The 17,331-nt window shown below is 36.1% G+C and overlaps 1 protein-coding gene across 1 annotated transcript; it reads right to left on the reverse strand.

Annotated features, from left to right (window-relative positions):
• Positions 1-10,040: 10,040 nt before the first annotated feature.
• On the reverse strand, positions 10,041-11,504 carry LOC107815834 (uncharacterized). The gene is made up of 4 exons (XM_016641474.2): positions 11,114-11,504; positions 10,954-11,003; positions 10,508-10,723; positions 10,041-10,364 (listed from the first exon to the last, which is right to left on the reverse strand). Exons 1-4 carry the CDS (start codon positions 11,399-11,401, stop codon positions 10,295-10,297), a joined length of 624 nt encoding a protein of 207 aa, XP_016496960.1. The 5' UTR covers positions 11,402-11,504; the 3' UTR covers positions 10,041-10,294.
• Between the last annotated feature and the right edge of the window lie 5,827 nt (positions 11,505-17,331).

The following is a 17,331-nucleotide window of genomic DNA, read 5'->3' on the forward strand; positions in this document are numbered from 1 at the left end:
GACAGTTCTGTCAGCAGGTCGAGGAACTAGGTGCCACACGATGTTTCTCTCAAATTGATGAAATTCATCTAGCATAGCAGTAATCCAGTCAGCATCTTTCAATGATTCCTTAATATTTTTGGGCTCAACTTAAGAAAGAAACGCCGAGAAGCCAAGTGAATTTCTTGACTTTGTTCTAGTTTGAATCCCGGAGTCAAGATGAGTGATCAAATTTTGAAGAGGATGTAAACTTTTGTGCTTCAAGTTAGATACCTGAATCTCATTGCGAGAGGATCCAGGTACTTCTGAATGTGATCTTTGGTTGACGTGAGATCCGCTTCTCAGCTCAACATCTGGAGTTCTCTGGACAGCATCTACCAGTCTGTTCTCAGCTTCAGTTGTTGTGATTGAGGGACTAGGTTCCTTCACATCAGTTGGAGATACAACTGAACCATCATCATTTGACTCCTTGACATGACTCATCATGTCAGCCTTTCCATTTGCCATGTCGATGACTTATCTAGGAACAGTTGACTGCTCTCCGTCTTGATCCATCTTATCATGTGAATATTTCCCACATAGGTGGTGATATTCATCAAAGATTACATGTATGCTTTCCTCAACACATTGAGTTCTTTTGTTGTATACTTTGTAAGTTTTGCTTTGTGATGAATAGCCTAGAAAGATTCCTTCATCACTTTTGGCATTAAATTTTCCAAGTGCTTCCTTACCATTGTTGAGAACAAAACATTTGCAGACAAATGTCCTCAAATGTGTTAGCTTGGGCATCCTTCCGTTCAGCAGTTCATATGGGTTTTTGTTCAGGAGGGACTTGATCATGCACCTGTTCATCAAGTAGCACGCAGTGTTGACTGCTTCTGCCCAGAAACTCTTCGCAATGCCAATGTCAATCAACATTGTTCTTGCCATGTCTTCAACAGTCTTATTCTTCCTCTCCACAACACCATTTTGTTGAGGTGTTCTTGGAGCTGAAAAATTGTGACTTATGCCATTTTCAGCACAGAATTCGTTGAATTTAGCTTTTTCAAATTCTGTGCCGTGATCAGATCTTATACATGCCACATTATGGCTCATTTTCACCTGGATATTCTTTACAAATACAGCAAATACGGGAAAGGTTTCATCCTTGGCTCTGAGAAAAAGGGTCCAGGTGAATCTGGAGTAGTCGTCCACTATAACAAAGATGTACTTCTTTCCTCCTTTACTTGGCACCCTCATAGGTCCACACAGATCCATATGGAGGAGATCAAGTGGCCTTGAGGTACTCACTTCCTTTTTGGGCTTGAAGGAGGATCTGACTTACTTTCCTTTTTCGCATGCATCACACACCTTATGGTCCTTGAAACTTGACTTGGGAAGGCCGCGAACCAGGTCCTTCTTAACCAATTTGTTCGGCAATGTAAAACTTGCATGACCCAATCTTCTGTGCCATAGCTCAGCATTATCATCAACAATACTCAGACAAGTGATATCCCCATTTTGCAAGGACTCAAAGTCTGCAACATAAATATTTTTGTATCTTTTAGCCACTAGAACCACTTCACCAGTCAAAAAGTTCGTGACTGTGCAAACTTTTGACACAAACTCAACTTTGTTTCGTTTGTCGCAGATTTGGGAAATAATTAATAGGCTATATTTTAAGTCGTTCACGTAGTACACATTTTCAATTGAGTGAGTGAGTGACTTCCCAATTCTTCCTACTCCCAGAATGTATCCCTTTTTTACATTGCCAAAGGACACACTCCCTCCTTCCAGGGCTTTGAGTGAAAGAAAATCATTGATGCTTCCAGTCATGTACTTAGAACAGCCACTATCCATATACCATTTTTGGCTGCTTCTGCTCACTGCTCCCTGCACAAAAGAATCAAGGGTTAGACTTAGGAACCCAAATAAGTTTGGGTCCCTTGTAATGAGGAAAAGGGTGAATCAGGGTTCTTTTGGTCCAAGCAGGCATCACACATTTTTTATATGAGGGGTCAGGTTCTTTAGCAGTAGTTACTTTTTCAACAAAAACTTTATTTTTCTGTTAGGACTGAAATCTAGCTTTACATGTTTCATTAAAATGCCCGGTGTTACCACAGTGAGTGCAAAGCCAGTTATCAGGGATAGTAACATACTTGTTGTGAGGGTTGTAATGAGTCTTTTCCCTTTGGAACCTGATTCCTTGTCTGTTTTCCCCATTGTTCTTATACATGGCAATGATAGCATTAGAGGACCAGGTCTACTTGAGTGATTTTTCTAGATCACTCTTAACTCTTCTAGATCTTCCTGAAGTTGTCTGTTTCTCTCAAGTTCAACATACATACTAAATTTCACTGATTTTAGCTCATCTTCAAGCCTAAGGTGTGCCTCACTTGCAACTTCCTTTCCCTTTTGAGTGATCTCATACCTATCTTCCCTTTTTAGTTCCTCAATTATTTCCTTTAGGTCCACAACTACTAATAATAAGTCATCTTTCTCATGCTCTATGTTAGCAATCTTTTCAGTTAGAGCTTCTTTATCATTTTTTCAACACTCAATAGTCTTTTTTAAATCGACCACGACAATCACTAGATCATGTCTCTCATGTTCTACTTCTCCTAATTCCACAGTTAATGAATTTTTATTATTTATAAGACTATGATAAGTATCAATTAAAATATTTGCCAAGGATATAAGTTTTTTCTGAGAGTAAGACTTAAATTTCTTTGAACATCCAGAAAGTTTACCTCATCATCATCGTCAGATTTTTCCATTAGGGCAAAGATGGAGTCATATTCAGCTGCTTCACTTTCTACTGCCACCATGGAGCTGTCACCTTGTTCATCATCCTCTCCATATTCACTGGAGGAGTCTCTCCATGCAACAAGAGCTTGTTTCACAACATTGTCAGCGACATCTTTTCTCTTGAATCGCTTGTCAGGAACCGGGTTCCTCTTGGCTGCTTTGTCTGTGTTGTGTTTGTATTGATCTTGCTTGAGGAGATGGCAATCCTTGATGAAATGTCCTGGCTTCCCGCACTTATGACATAGGTCATAGCCTCTTGGCTTTCTAGAGCTGTCCCTTTTTGGAATACCGCCATTTCTGCGAACCATTTTCTGAAATCTCTTCGTTAGGTAAGCCATATCAGCATCCTCACCACTTGAGTCATTTTTGTCTGTCTTGAGGACCAGGTTCTTCTCCCTTTTGGGATCTATTCTTTCATTATCTTTCTTCTTTTTTATTTCATAAGTTTTCAGATTACCAATGAGTTCATCAATGGTCAGCTTCTGCAGATCTTTTGCCTCCGTGATACCATTTACTTTGCTTTCCCAGGAACCAGGTAATACACTAATTATTTTTCTGACAAGTTTGTTCCTGGGAATGTTTTCTCCCAAAAAGTGAAGCTCATTGATGACAGAGGTAAAGCGAGTGTGTATGTCCTGAATGGACTCATCATCTGTCATCCTGAAGAGCTCATACTCTGTGGTTAGCATATCAATCTTCGACTGCTTGACTTGAGTTGTCCCTCCGTGTGCTGTTTGGAGAGCTTCCCAGATCTCCTTAGCAGATTGACATGCTGAAATCATGTTGTATTCATCTAGTCCAATACCACAGACAAGGATGTTTTTTCTTGAAAGTTCTTCTCTATAGCCTTACGGTCAGCATCATTGTATTCCTTTATTGTTTTTGGAACTGTCATTGTTGGTTCACCAATTGTCTTCGTAGGGACGAAGGGTCCATCGCATATAACATCCCAGAGCTCTGAATCTTCAGCCATGATAAAATCATGCATCCTTGTCTTCCACCATCCATAGTATTGGTCGTTGAATCTTGGTGGTCTGTAGGCAGATTGACCTTTTTCAAAGTTTGGTGGAGCAACCATGAGGATCTTTTCTAGGTGTTAACCTGATAGAAAGAACTCGCTCTAATACCAATTGATAGAAACTAAGGGTCCGCCAAACTATATAGAGAACCGGATTCTCTATTAGTTTCCATAGAACGTACGCACACAGCAGTAAGTAAATAACACAAAAGAGTTTTACGTGGGAAACGCTCAGCTCACGGGATTAAAAACTACGACCTAACCTTGTAGGATTACATTTGTTATGTGACTTGTCAGAGATAATTGATTCGGGTCCGGTGAGGTTTTTGAATGATTTGGAACACCTAGTTCCAAGGTTTCGAAATTAAGTTGAAAAGGTTGACTAGATGTTGACGTATGTGTAGTGACCCCGAAGAATTTTTGCTAAGGAAATTAAGGTTTTGTGGTGTCGAGGTAGATCAATTAGTATAAAGGTTGTTGAAATTTCTCGCGGCGAGCTTGCGAACCGCGGCTCGGACTTTTTGGGTTGAACAATGCACCGATATGTAAAGGAAAATTTTTGCCGGAAAAAAGGGTCATTTCTGCAACCACTATGTGGTCGCAGAATTACTCTGCGGACCGCATAATGGTCGTAGAGTGGATCAGGAGAGGGGAAAGTGTGGAGGAAAATTTACGGCGCATTATGCGGCCACATATCAGTTATGCAGTGCATTATGTGACCGTAGAAGAGGTCTGCAAATCGCATAACGATCGCATACTGAGGTAGCCTTGCCCAGTTCCGGAGGCCATATTTCGCGAGCCGCATAAGCGTTATGCGGTCGCATATGCAATCGCAGAGTATGTTTCAGGGCTTAATTTTTCTGGTTTTATAAACCCGACCTCATTCTTATAAAACACTATTTGGGGTCATTTTGAAGGGTTTCATCTGATATTTTAGAGAGAGATGAGAGCATTTTAGAGAGAGAAAGTGAAGACTTAGTCATTTATCCATCAATTCTTGTTCAAGGCTTGAAGATTTTATAAAGATCTTGCTAGGGCTTCAAAGAGGTAAGAATTTCTTTCCCCAATTCTTCAATTTCGGGTTTGGAGTAAAGATGGATGATTAATAGTATGATTCTTGGGGTGTAAGAGTATTATGTATACATACCAATAAGGTTGTGAAAAGATTGTTAAGTTCAAATGGATAAAGATTGGGTTGAAAATAGTAGAAATCTCCATACACTTTATTTGAAGATTTGAGGGTCGAGTTGATGTCGGATTTTGGTGAAATTTGTATGGTTGGACTCATGGTTGGATGGCGTTCATATTTTATAACTTTTGTCGGGTTCCGAGACGTGGGCCCCACAGGCAATTTTTGAGTTAATTTCGGATTTTATTGGAAAATTAGTATTTCCTTATGGAATTAATTATAATAATTGGTATTGACTGGATCGAATTAATTGTGGCTAGATACGAGGCTTTCGGAGACCAATTCTCGTGGCAAGGGCATAGCGGAATAAAGAATTACACGAGTTGAGGTAAGTAACAGTTTTAAATCTGGTCCTGAGGGTATGAAACCCCAGATTATTGCATTATGTAAATATTTTGGAGGTGACGCATATGCTAGGTGACGGGCGTATGGGCGTGCACCGTGGAAATTGGGACTTGATCCATTCCGTGAAACTGAAAAGTTGAATAACCTTGTTGTTAGCTATGTGCCATTTCTGTGCTATAACAATTTGACATCGAAGCATGCTTAGGCTATGTGCTGGTACTGTAAAGACCACAGAGGTCTTGTACATATTGAATTACCTGCTAAATTGTTGTTTTGTACTCAATCATAGTTTACTTGTTTATTTTATCTCAGTCTCTATTGTTCATTATTGATGCATTATATTATTGTTATTTGGGCTGAGTATCATAACTATTGAGAGCCCGAAAGACTGGAGAGATTTATGACTGAGTGAGGCCGAGGGCCTAATTGTGAGATATTATACTATAGCACGTAAATTATCCGTGCAGCACATGAGTTGTCCGTGCCAATCCTTATATTATACTATAGCACGTGAGTTGTCTGTGCAGCACGTGAGTTGTCTATGCAGATCCAGATATTTATACTATGGCACGTGAGTTGTCCGTGCAACACGTGAGTTGTCCGTGCAAATTATAGCGATTGGGCTGTAGGAGCCCCTCCGGAGTCTGTACACCCCCAGTGAGCGCGGGTACCCATTGAGTGTGAGTGCTGAGGGTTGAGAGCCGAGTGGTTGAGCTGCTGTGACGAGTTGAATAACTGTTGCCCTGACAGGTTGTACTTACTTTTTATTTGTTGTTGCACTTAGTTGCTATCTGTCATTGTTATGAAATTCTCTGAAAGATTTTATATCCAGATTACATGAACTTGAACTGTATAAAAATGATTTGACTTAAACTTATGGAATTGAAAGCATGCCTACTCTCTGCTGGAATTACTGAAATGAACTGTAATTGTGTAGCTCGTCACTATCTTCAATTCCTTATTTATTGTTATTACTTGCTCAGTTTGTTGTACTTATACTACACTCTGTACTTCGTGTGCAGATCCAGGTATTCCCGGACATAGTGGGTGTTGATTCTTTCACACAGTTGATTTTTCAGAGATTCTGAGGTAGCTGTCGTGTTTCGCAGACCTTGCCTCTCCTTCCCTATCTCCTTATTTACTGTATTTGGTCTCAGACTATTTTGGACCATATTTTCCAGACTTGTATTCATATTAGATGCTCATGTACTCAGTGACACCGGGTTTTGGGAGTGTTTATATATGTATTTGTGAGTTTTTCTTCCGCTAAATTTAGATATTATGTTTTCAAACTTAAAAGATATGGTGGTTTATTGATATTGTCGGCTTGCCTAGTATTGAGATAGGCACCATTACGACGGGTGAGATTTTGGGTCGTGACATGCATTCCCCCATAAAGTGACTGCTCCACTGTTTACATTGTTGCGTGTGTGTAGAGTAACAGCTGCAGTCACTTTACAGCTGTGGGGAGTTGACTGGTATTGTCAACAAGGGAACTAGTGTGGATCTGTTTCCTCTGTTGTTTCTTGGACTTTGGGTGTCGGATCATGGGCCAGACTTGAGACTTGTTGATCTTGAGCACTTGAGGGTGCAGAGCAGGTTCCCAATCTGGTTCTTATCATTAAGTTTGTTAGATCATCAAAATATAATAGTACACATAACTTATGAGGATATGTTAATAAAAAATATAGGATTTGTAAATCATTAAGAGTTCCTATCCTAAATAATAGGCTATCAAGTAGTTCCAAACCAACTGCTATCAGTAGCAAAGTTGTCCATGTAAGACTTGCTTAAGTATTACTATTGCTAACACGGGACAAACTTGCACGTTCATATTAAATTGTTCACCTTTACAAGTCGAGAAGATACTCAATTATTTTGAATTCAACTATTGCGTTAATATGATAAATCAATATTTTATCTTCTTTAGCGTACATTGCCGTTTTACATAATTTCTTCTTTTTCTACACAAATTTAATTGATTGACACGGTGCAACGTCTGAGAATAGTATTTTATAAATATGTTTGCTTTCGTTAGTTTGGACAAACAAGACACGAGTAAGATTTTTCCAGAATGGAGCTCCCTTCATTTAACTTAATTTTAATTTATTTTATTTTACGTTTATTGATTGTTTCTTGGAAAGGAAGGTTGTTCCAGGGTGTGTATGCATCAACACGCATTTTACATGCTTAAACATAATATCTCAAATTAAAATATTGAAAACCTTGACTGCCTAATAAAATATACTATATATGTACCCTTTTTCTTATCTTATAAGGGGTTGCACATTTTTTTTATTTTTTATTTTGGTTTTTCATCACGTATCAGGTGTTCGGTATCCGCATTGGAGCCTCGACTATATCATTCGCGCCTAGTAGGGCCCTATTCGGGAGAAACGCTCCCTACCAAGGATTTTTCCATACTCATGGCTCGAACTCGAGATTTCTGATTAATGGAGGATCACCTCCATGTTGAGAGCACTAGTGTTATCACATAGTAAGGGCACGCAATCAGAAAACACACCAAAATCTTCCAGGTTCTTACTAAATATAGAATTCGTTACTGCACTTTAATTTTTGCCCGCTTACTAGTATGAAAAACTCATTTCTATTCAAACTTAAAAGATTTTTGTTTGAATTCGTATCAAAAGAATAATCTTGAAGTCGACATATTTCTGGGATCCGGAGAGTGACACATTATTCTGATATTGATCTCCAAACAGCAGAAGATTATTCCACTACATAATTGACCACTTTGTACTGGATTGTAGGGTGGAGTCTGGGCAACTGTGACAGTGTAACTGGCAGTGTAGCTTCAGCCGAAAAGCAAATATTTACCACTAGTAGTCTAGTACAACTAAAAACTTATTTTATGGTCCCAACTCCCTATACTTTTGTCTGCTACTACTAATTACTCCCTCTAGGGAAGAAAAAGATAATAGCAGCACTGAAATCCATTAGAGATAAAAAGTGCGTTTGTAGTGATGAGAGCATTGTAATCAGTTTCGTGATCAGTTAAAAATGGGAAACTAACTGTTTAAAACGAGGACCAACCTTCCTTCCTCTTCTTTGATCCAATGTGGATTAAATTTTTACAACATTCCTTCTTTTTTAGTTAATCTCTCTATTTTAAAAATGTGTATGCATCAGATCCAAGTCAGCTGACCCCCACTCCTCCACGGCACGTGCTCACCTCCTCCTACTTCTATACATCGATGTAGCTTAAGTAATGATGCATTACATGACTAAAGTAATAATATACTTTAAATATGTTTAGAGGAAGATTTTGAGCTCAACTTATTCATTTACGCCCAATTCCTTTTTTCTTATTTTTTTTTACATAGCTAACAGGAAAATCGATAGTTCATCAGATCACGGGAATACAAATTTTTTATATTACTATTCAAATTGTGAAATCTTTGCTGGCAACTACTCTAAGTCTCTCTTCTAAACTACTTTTTCTCTTTTCGTCGCCCTCTTCTAGTGTATTTGACTTACATATTTTAAAAGGTACAAATTCATATAAAATGCAGTTTTAGAACTCTTTTTTGATACTCGCGTGTGATTGGTGGACTTCTCTAGCTTGACACAAGGGTCCCATGAAAAAGGACCATACATTTGCTTTGTACTTCTTCTAACATTTTTCTTCCTTTTCCTTTTTGGGTTTCTTTTGTAAAAGAATTAAAAAAAGGAATAAAGTATCAAAAGAAACCTTTATGCCAAGAATCATACAGATCAGCAAGCGAAACGGCGCCCAAGTTCTATGCACCTTATTTGCAACTGGCTTTCACCTTTCTCCATTCTTGGCAAATTTGACTATCTTTCTCTGATTTGTAATTGTACCAACAGTTTATCATTTTATCTCCCCTCCAATGTTCAATATCAACAGTTGACTATGTCCTTTTAACTGTCTTATCCAACTAGGAGTACTATTCTTGCAAAAACAAAGCAAATCACTTTGGTCGATTATTGAACTCAAAAAAAAAAAAAAAAGAAAAGGAAGATTAAAAGGCAAAATATTGATGAAACAAGATTATCCCCACAAACCAGGCTGGTGCAATTTACCAAGACTAGCAAATTAAGCAAACCAGATATATCCATATTCCTTCTGGCCGGTTGGCAAATCACATTTATTTCTTTCCATCAAATAGCATGGCCATGATCTTTCTAAAAGCTAAATGACAAAATCTTTAATCAATCCTCTCGATCTCAAGTCCTTTCACATGCCCGACGAAATAGTCATATGCCTACCAAATGCCCTCTCTTCTCCAACCGAAAAAGAAAAAACAACAGTTGAATGGGCACCTTCCAAATAGAATTATAGAATCATCTAGTGATATTCCAAGCAGAAAAAACAGCTTTCAATATTTACTCACTTCGCTACCCTCTCCCAAAAATAAAGCCAAAATACTCCCGAAACAAAACAAGCGTTTCGACATCTATATTTAATTTACAAAAACAAAGTTGATACTATAAGTTTATAACTTACTCTATAGAACAATTTCAACCCAAACAAAAAAAAAAAAAAGAGACAAATTTATGCTAATTAGTTTGTATTTCAAATAAAAATTCAAGATCCATGTCCAACTTCCCTTGCCCAACACAGATAATCACTGGCTTGCCGAGTCTGTTACAGTGTACTTTTACCATCCAAAAACAGAACGAAACAGCATACGCAATTTTAATGCAGATAGTTCCTACTCATGGGGAAGGTTGCAGATTGCAGAAAGAAGGTTCAGTTATGGCACTACTAAAATCAAGGGAGCTTCACATAAATAGCTTCTTTACACAGATATGGAAAGGAAAATGGCTGTACACCGATAAAGCTAAACTAAGCTGAAACAGTAAATAGTAAATGCTGATCTAAAACTAGAAATTTAAAGGTCCAAAGTATTGGATTCCTAATTTCTTGAAACTCGCCGTGTTACTTTCATGAACAATTGTCATCTCCTTTTCTTCATTGATTAATTCATTCTTCAAGGCTTCAAACTAACCCACTGGTAACGTCCCTTTAGTGGCACGTCCTTCGCGATATCGTAATTGTACCTGCAAAACCACCATTACCAGGAAATCATTACCAACATATCTTCTTTCTTTTTTTAAAAAACCTTTTTTGGTCGCACTAAAATGAGCTGGTGGGGTCTATGTTTCTTATCATGCGCACCCTTCAGCTTTTAGCACACACTTACTTTTCTGCGAATCTTTTTTGCTCGCGCTTTTCCGCTGCTGAGAAGAACTCTTCGATCTCCGCTTCTGATGAAACCTTCGCAGCAGACGGCGGTTTCCGGTGAGCACTGGCGGCCGACGAGGATTTCTTCGTTGTCGTGGATGATGACTCCATTTCTTCCGAGTCTCCGCAATGCTCAGTTGGTGGATTCGGCTGATCAATTGGCCTGAAATTTTCACTGCTCCAGAAGAAGAAATAGACGAAGCAAATGTAAATAAACTTGGATAAAATAGAAACGCTTTTCTGTAAAGCTAAATACACGTAAAAACAGCAAGTATAGCAATGGAGAAAATTTTTGTTACGGTGTCCAGTTGGAAAATGAAGAGACAGTACTCACAGCCAAAGAGAAGAGAATTTGCCAACTAAAATTCTGGAAGGAGAAAAACAAGTACTGCAACGTAATGTTACCTGTAGCCGCCGTTAAAAGAAGCTGAATTGTCAGTTTCGAATCCTTCGGCCTGCAACAATTCAAAAAAATTGAATTTACTGAAGCAGTTATGGCATATGAGAAACGACGGTTTAAATAAACAATAAATTGGAAGTAAATGCGTTTTAGCATTTAACTCGCCTTCAGATCTAACGATTTCAAATTACTCTTTACAACTTCACCAGACCCATGACAATTACTCGAGCACTGCGAATTCGTCGGAATATGAACGGACGTTACAGATGTAGCCGGCGAAGTTGAATTCTCACTAAAATCAACGTTAAAAGCAGCATCAAATTTTCTTCTCTTACTTGAGCTCAAAGAACTGGAAATAACCTCCACGTCTTCTCTTGTTCTCGAACCTCCATGTCCAATTTCCATCACCTTCATCTCTCTGATTTTCTCGCATTTCCTTAGAAAATCACCCATTTCTTCAAATATTTACCTGAATATGATTATGAATATGTGGAGTATATAAATATGCATTTACTTTGAGCTAGGAATGAAATGTGACTCGAAAGAGCTTTCTCTTTCTGTCTCTCTCAGTAGCAGTGACAGCTGAAACGACTGTGGATTTGATCGGAGGGTGGAGATTAAACGAGACGGTTACGGGAAGAGAAACATGTGGTCCTAGCTCCGTTAACGGTGACAGCAAGCACATGGCAATGCCGTTAAGAAGATCTGGCCGTTTCGTGTGAGGAATGATTACCGATGGATCTTCGAATCAGTTAATGACACGTATGGGGCTTCACGTTAGGGGCGAATTGACCGGCTGATGCCGGTTGCGTTAACCGGGAATCAAAATGGGTAAACCGAGCCGGGTGGAAAGTTGGTTACTTTTGTTTGGTAAATAATAGCGTAATACAAGTTGCAGAACCAAACCGTAGTACAGAATTTCATGCAGTTCGTTTCCATAATGCCTTTCAGGTAAAAAGTTGGCAGGGCTATTTCATTTCTTTATTATATTTAAATTTATTTTTTATTTTTTTGAATTAATTTTCTTTATTTTAAACTTCTACTTACCCAGTTTTATGTGTGAAGTACTATTTGAATATGAATGAGGAGTTAACTTTCTTTGAAGTACTAGTCTTCTTTAAAGTACCTAATGGAGTAGTGTTTTTGAAGGGGTTTTTTCTCAATTTAATTATATTGAGTAAATTGTCAACTTTTGATCCCCAATTTTATCTTTATTATATATGGTTCGCGGTCCGAGAACACATGACTTCACGACTTTTCAGAGGGGAATTTTCGAACTTCACACACAAACTCTTCCCCTGGCATGAGACAAATTCAATTTTTGGATTTTCTTCTACAAATGTGTGAAGTTTCAAATTTGCCCTTTTCTATATCTAGAGTGGAATCGGAATAAAAATATTCGGCTAAGTGGAGATACGACCACAAAGGCGGAGTTAGGATTTCAATTTATGAGTTCTGAATTTTAGAAGGATGATTTCAAGTGTCAATAACTATGTTTTAAATCTAATATTTGTATATATTTAATGAATACATTATTTGAACAAAAACTATTAGATTTGATCGAACTCGTACTCGGGTTTCTAGCTCCGTCCCGATCACAACCTATCTCATACAATGGTTTAATTAATATTTCAATTTGCAGTTTCTTTTCTTAGAGTTAAATTAATTGATTTTGGTCCTTGTAAAAGAGGTTAAATTTGATTACGGATAACCAAGGAAAAATAGAAAGGGAATTTTACATCTTAGGAATACAGATTAAGTGCCAAATACTAAGTCAAAGAGTGAAGAGAAAGGAAATGTTGTTCGCGTAGCTACTTAAGCGCTTCAAAAAATAATCTCAAACGTCCAATATCTCTGTTGTAATCGTTTCAAATATCTCTTGAAGTAGAATATTGTGTATGGCGACTGGTGAACTTCTATATTTATTGGAAAATGATATTTTTCGACACATTCTTTGTATTTTGGATATAATTTGTCTTAGCTATACATGTAAACACAGAAATTGATGATAAAGGATTGACCTACAATTGTCATAAATAAAACAGCATGATTGCAAATGAATGAGGACAATTAATAAGTATATTTAGCATTTATAAGCAAGAATTATATACCCGTTACAAGTGACAACTATTAAGTTACATCTTTATGCAACAGCGACTGCCCATTTCAAAACTTTATAGCTTTATATAAATTTCTTTAAGCAATTAAGCAAAGAATAACTAGTAGAATTGGACCAATAATTATAAATTAAATCTTCCAATTAAGGAGTCATTAGGAAATATGTCCATCAACTTGTGCAAGTACACGATCATTTAATTTGTTGAATTTATGATTGGCAATAGGTTAGGTTATTAGATTGTCAAAAAGTCTCCAAATATTTGCCTTTTGCAGGGACCTCCCCTTGCACGATTGGTAATTTTATCTTCAACTACTTATAGTACACTGACCAAAAAAACATAAAGAAGTATAAATTGCCAAGTTATTGAATTTTTTAACGTAGGTAAACAGGAAAAAAAATAATATAAAGCACCTTTCTTCCTTCTACGGAAATATAGTAAAAGAAGAAGACGAAGAGGATACAACATCAGAATTTAAGTCAATACTTGAGAAATATATAACACACTTTCACTATTTTTTTAGTGACAGTGATCGTTGAGCTTCTATAAATCTATTTATCAATCAATTAATCAACTATGTTCAATTCCAAATAGTTCAATCATCAATATGAATCTTTTATATCCACTCTATAGTATTCAGATTATATGTATTATATGTATAGTGCTTAAGTATATATAATGATGGTGGAACTCCAAGATTAACTAAGGAGCTTCTAAATGATCTCAAACGTCCCTGTTTGGCCAAGCTAAAAAAATCAGCTTATTGTGAAAAGTATTTTTCCAAAAGTGTTTTTCGAAAAAAATACTTTTGGACAAAAGGAGTTTGTGTTTGGCTAATTAATTTAAAAATCACTTTTAAGCAATAACTAATATTTGGTCAAACTTTTCAAAAAGTACTTTTAAGTATCAAATTACGAATAAGGACATGAAAAAATTTAAAAAACAGTTAATATTATATGAGCAGATACATAATTATAAATGTTTATTATTAAAGACAGGAATTAAGTTTTTTATTTTATTTAAGTAAAAATAAAATTAAAAAATAATTTATTGTTTCAAGATAATTTAAATATATCAAAAAATCATTCAACAAATATGAAAGTTCATCCCAAAAGTTATTTTATATTATTTGATAGTTTAAACTAAGTAAGATTATTTTGGTATATACAATATTTTGCTAAGGTATTTTTGGTATAAAAAAAATTCAAAATTGCTTTTGTTTCTGCGGAGAATCTATTATTTTTTGTTTCTCAAGAACTGTTTCTGTTTCTATTCAAACGTATTTTTTTTCCCTAAAAAACCTTAGCCAAACACCTCAAGTTGACAAAAAAAAAATATTTTTTTGATTAAATAAAATACTTTTGGCCTCGAGAGAAGGTTGACTAAAAGGCTTTGAATATGTTATAAGTAATAGATTCAAACACCTTGACGTAGAAACGTGGATTTTGCTGTTAAATTAATAACTTGTCGATCGTATTTTGGGTATGATATGTCTCATATGTGTGTAAGAAACAGAAATTGGTAAATAAGTTTATTGGGAGCTGAGTCATAACGGAAAGGAACTGCCTAACAATTTTCATAAAAGAGCATGAATTCGAATGAATGAAGACAATTAATAAGTATATATACTAGCATTTATAAGCAAGAATTATATACCCGTTACAAGTTACAACTATTAAGTTACGTCTTTACGCAACAGCGACTGCCCATTTCAAAACTTACAGCTTTCCCCTTAAATTCTTCAATAATTAAGCAAAAGAAATTAGTAGTTGAACAAGAATAATTAAAAATAAAATGCACCAATGATTACGGTCAAAATCGATTAAGTCAGTCGTACGAACTGGTCGAGATGATAATATTTCAATCAAAGGGTATCTGCGTGACGACAGGTCGAGGTCCGAAGTAAGGGCGTCAAGTTTCGAGCTCTAAAATCGATCAATGGCAAACTCGGTATCATTATCGAGCTCATATCCAAATCAAACTACGAGGCAAAGCGAAGATTATCGAATATGCATAGACCGACCAACACTCACCCCGAATATCGAGACTCCAAGTTAGAATCGGGCTCGATCCAATACCGAGTTCGAGCCAGTATCGAGCTCACAGACAAGAGCCGTTGCAACCGCACTAAGGGAGAGAATCTTGGCGGGAATCGAGAAAAAGACAATTCATCATGAGTTCTCCACTATATATTTTTTATTATAGATAAATTAGGATCCCTCTACTATAAAGAGGAGAATCCTTGTGAGCATAGAGGAAACACATTGTAACAAAGACAACTTTAGAGAGATTAACACTTTTTGGGCTCATTTACTTTGCCTTGTTCATCAACATTTCCTTTTTTCTCTCCCTTATATTTCATTCCATTTGTCAAGAATATGTATATTTCTATTTCACTCTACAAATTGTACCAAGTTATATCATGTATCCTTAAAACCATACACAAATTTAACTTTATCCAATTTTTCGAATAAACAACCAATTAAGAGACAAGGGTGGAGTTAATTTCCTTGTTATGCAGTTTTGGAATATGAGTAAGTTTGGGGCTCTTCCAATTTTCTCACACTATTACTGTCAGCATATATATAAAGTTAAATTTTATTGGTTCTACAAGGAAGATTAATTATAATTATAATTGCTTGGACTTACATAGGATTCCCATTGGTGAGACTAACAGTTGAAGGGTGTGGCAAATTTCTTTTATATGTAGAGACAATGCACCCTAAAAATAAGGGGAAATGTCTCTCTATCTGTTTTGCAACTGTCTCCACATGCACTCACTTTTATGCAATGCAGAAATAGAGGACCACCTCATCCTCCTCCTAATACCCAAGAATGCATGAACAGTTCTGATGTATGGTTGGTGGAGCTACCGATATACAAGTTCGGCCGAATTCAATAGTTTGATTTCAATTGAAACACAGGAAATAAATCTAAATTTCCTCACTACTGAAAACTGATGCTTATAAGGTAGAACCAACAATTTTTATTTCTATCTGACAAATGAGAAGGCTACTGCCTAGTGTCAGTCAGAGTTTTGATGAGATGAGAAAGGAACGGCTGTTTGAAAAGCTCCAACCTTTTTCAGATATTCTAAAATACATTCTATAATTAGTTGCACTAAACCTTTTGTAACAATTAAAATCAATAACCTAATATGGAAGGACCAAAGTACTGATAAGTACATCTCTGTGTTAAATAGTATTTCTGTATAGTCCTCTCGATTATTTAATGAAGGAATGCAAGGTACAAACAAAGTAGAAAGCGTGACATACTACATAGTTGTCCAATCGGTTTCAGACAGTTAGAATGAAAGAAAGGCTCTCTCTCTTAAAAACAGTATATTGTAACGTAGTAGAAACATAAAAGAAGATTTATTTACACTTTATGTTTATATAAAATCAATAAATTTTTCCTACACATTTTGATGTCTTGACTAGACTAATTGATGTATATTTTACCTTAATATATCACCCATAATTACCTAATATAGTTCGACATAAATACGGAGTGTGCCTAAATTTTTTAAAGAAAATTTCTAAATATCTTTCTAGGAGAATGGTATTTTTCAAAAGCATTTATTTTCCACCTAAGAATCTGCCGCCCCCCTCCCCCCAACCCTACTCCGGAAGGTGGCGCATTTGTCTATTTTAGGAGTTTGAGGGGAGACAATAAGGGGTCTTTTGATTAGATGTATTATTATTAGAAATATTACGGTTTCGAATTCAACATTAATAATACAGTGTTTTGGTTGCTCTTTTTTAACGCTTAGATTAGTCTCTCTTTTTTTTTTTGTTTTTTTTTGTTTTGGGTAAGGACCCTTACATTAATCATTATGCAATTGGATTCAGTAGGAAATAACAATACAAGTGGCACAAATACATATATGAAATCATACAAATGAGAAAAATGTCTTTTAGATTATACTTGTCGCAATTACATTTATAATTGAATTGAAATTCAAGAAAGTTCTTAAAACAAACCCCTCAAGTTTAAGAAAGGCAAGACTTGTTCATTCATTTACTTATCAGCATACCTCATTAAGTGATGAGAATTAATTTTATATATTTTAATTACATTGCGCCAATTTATTATAAGCAAATATATGACACTAAGAACAAAACTAGATTGAATAAAATGATTTTGTATATGCCAAGGTTATTATTGAGTCAAAATCTTCATTAAATTCAAGATCATGCATAGTGGTGACAAAATGGTTAAAAGAAAATAATTATCCATTAAAAAATAGGTCGGATAATGAATTTT

This window comes from Nicotiana tabacum, chromosome 19 (assembly GCF_000715075.1).
Source record: "Nicotiana tabacum cultivar K326 chromosome 19, ASM71507v2, whole genome shotgun sequence".
Lineage (NCBI taxonomy): Eukaryota > Viridiplantae > Streptophyta > Magnoliopsida > Solanales > Solanaceae > Nicotiana > Nicotiana tabacum.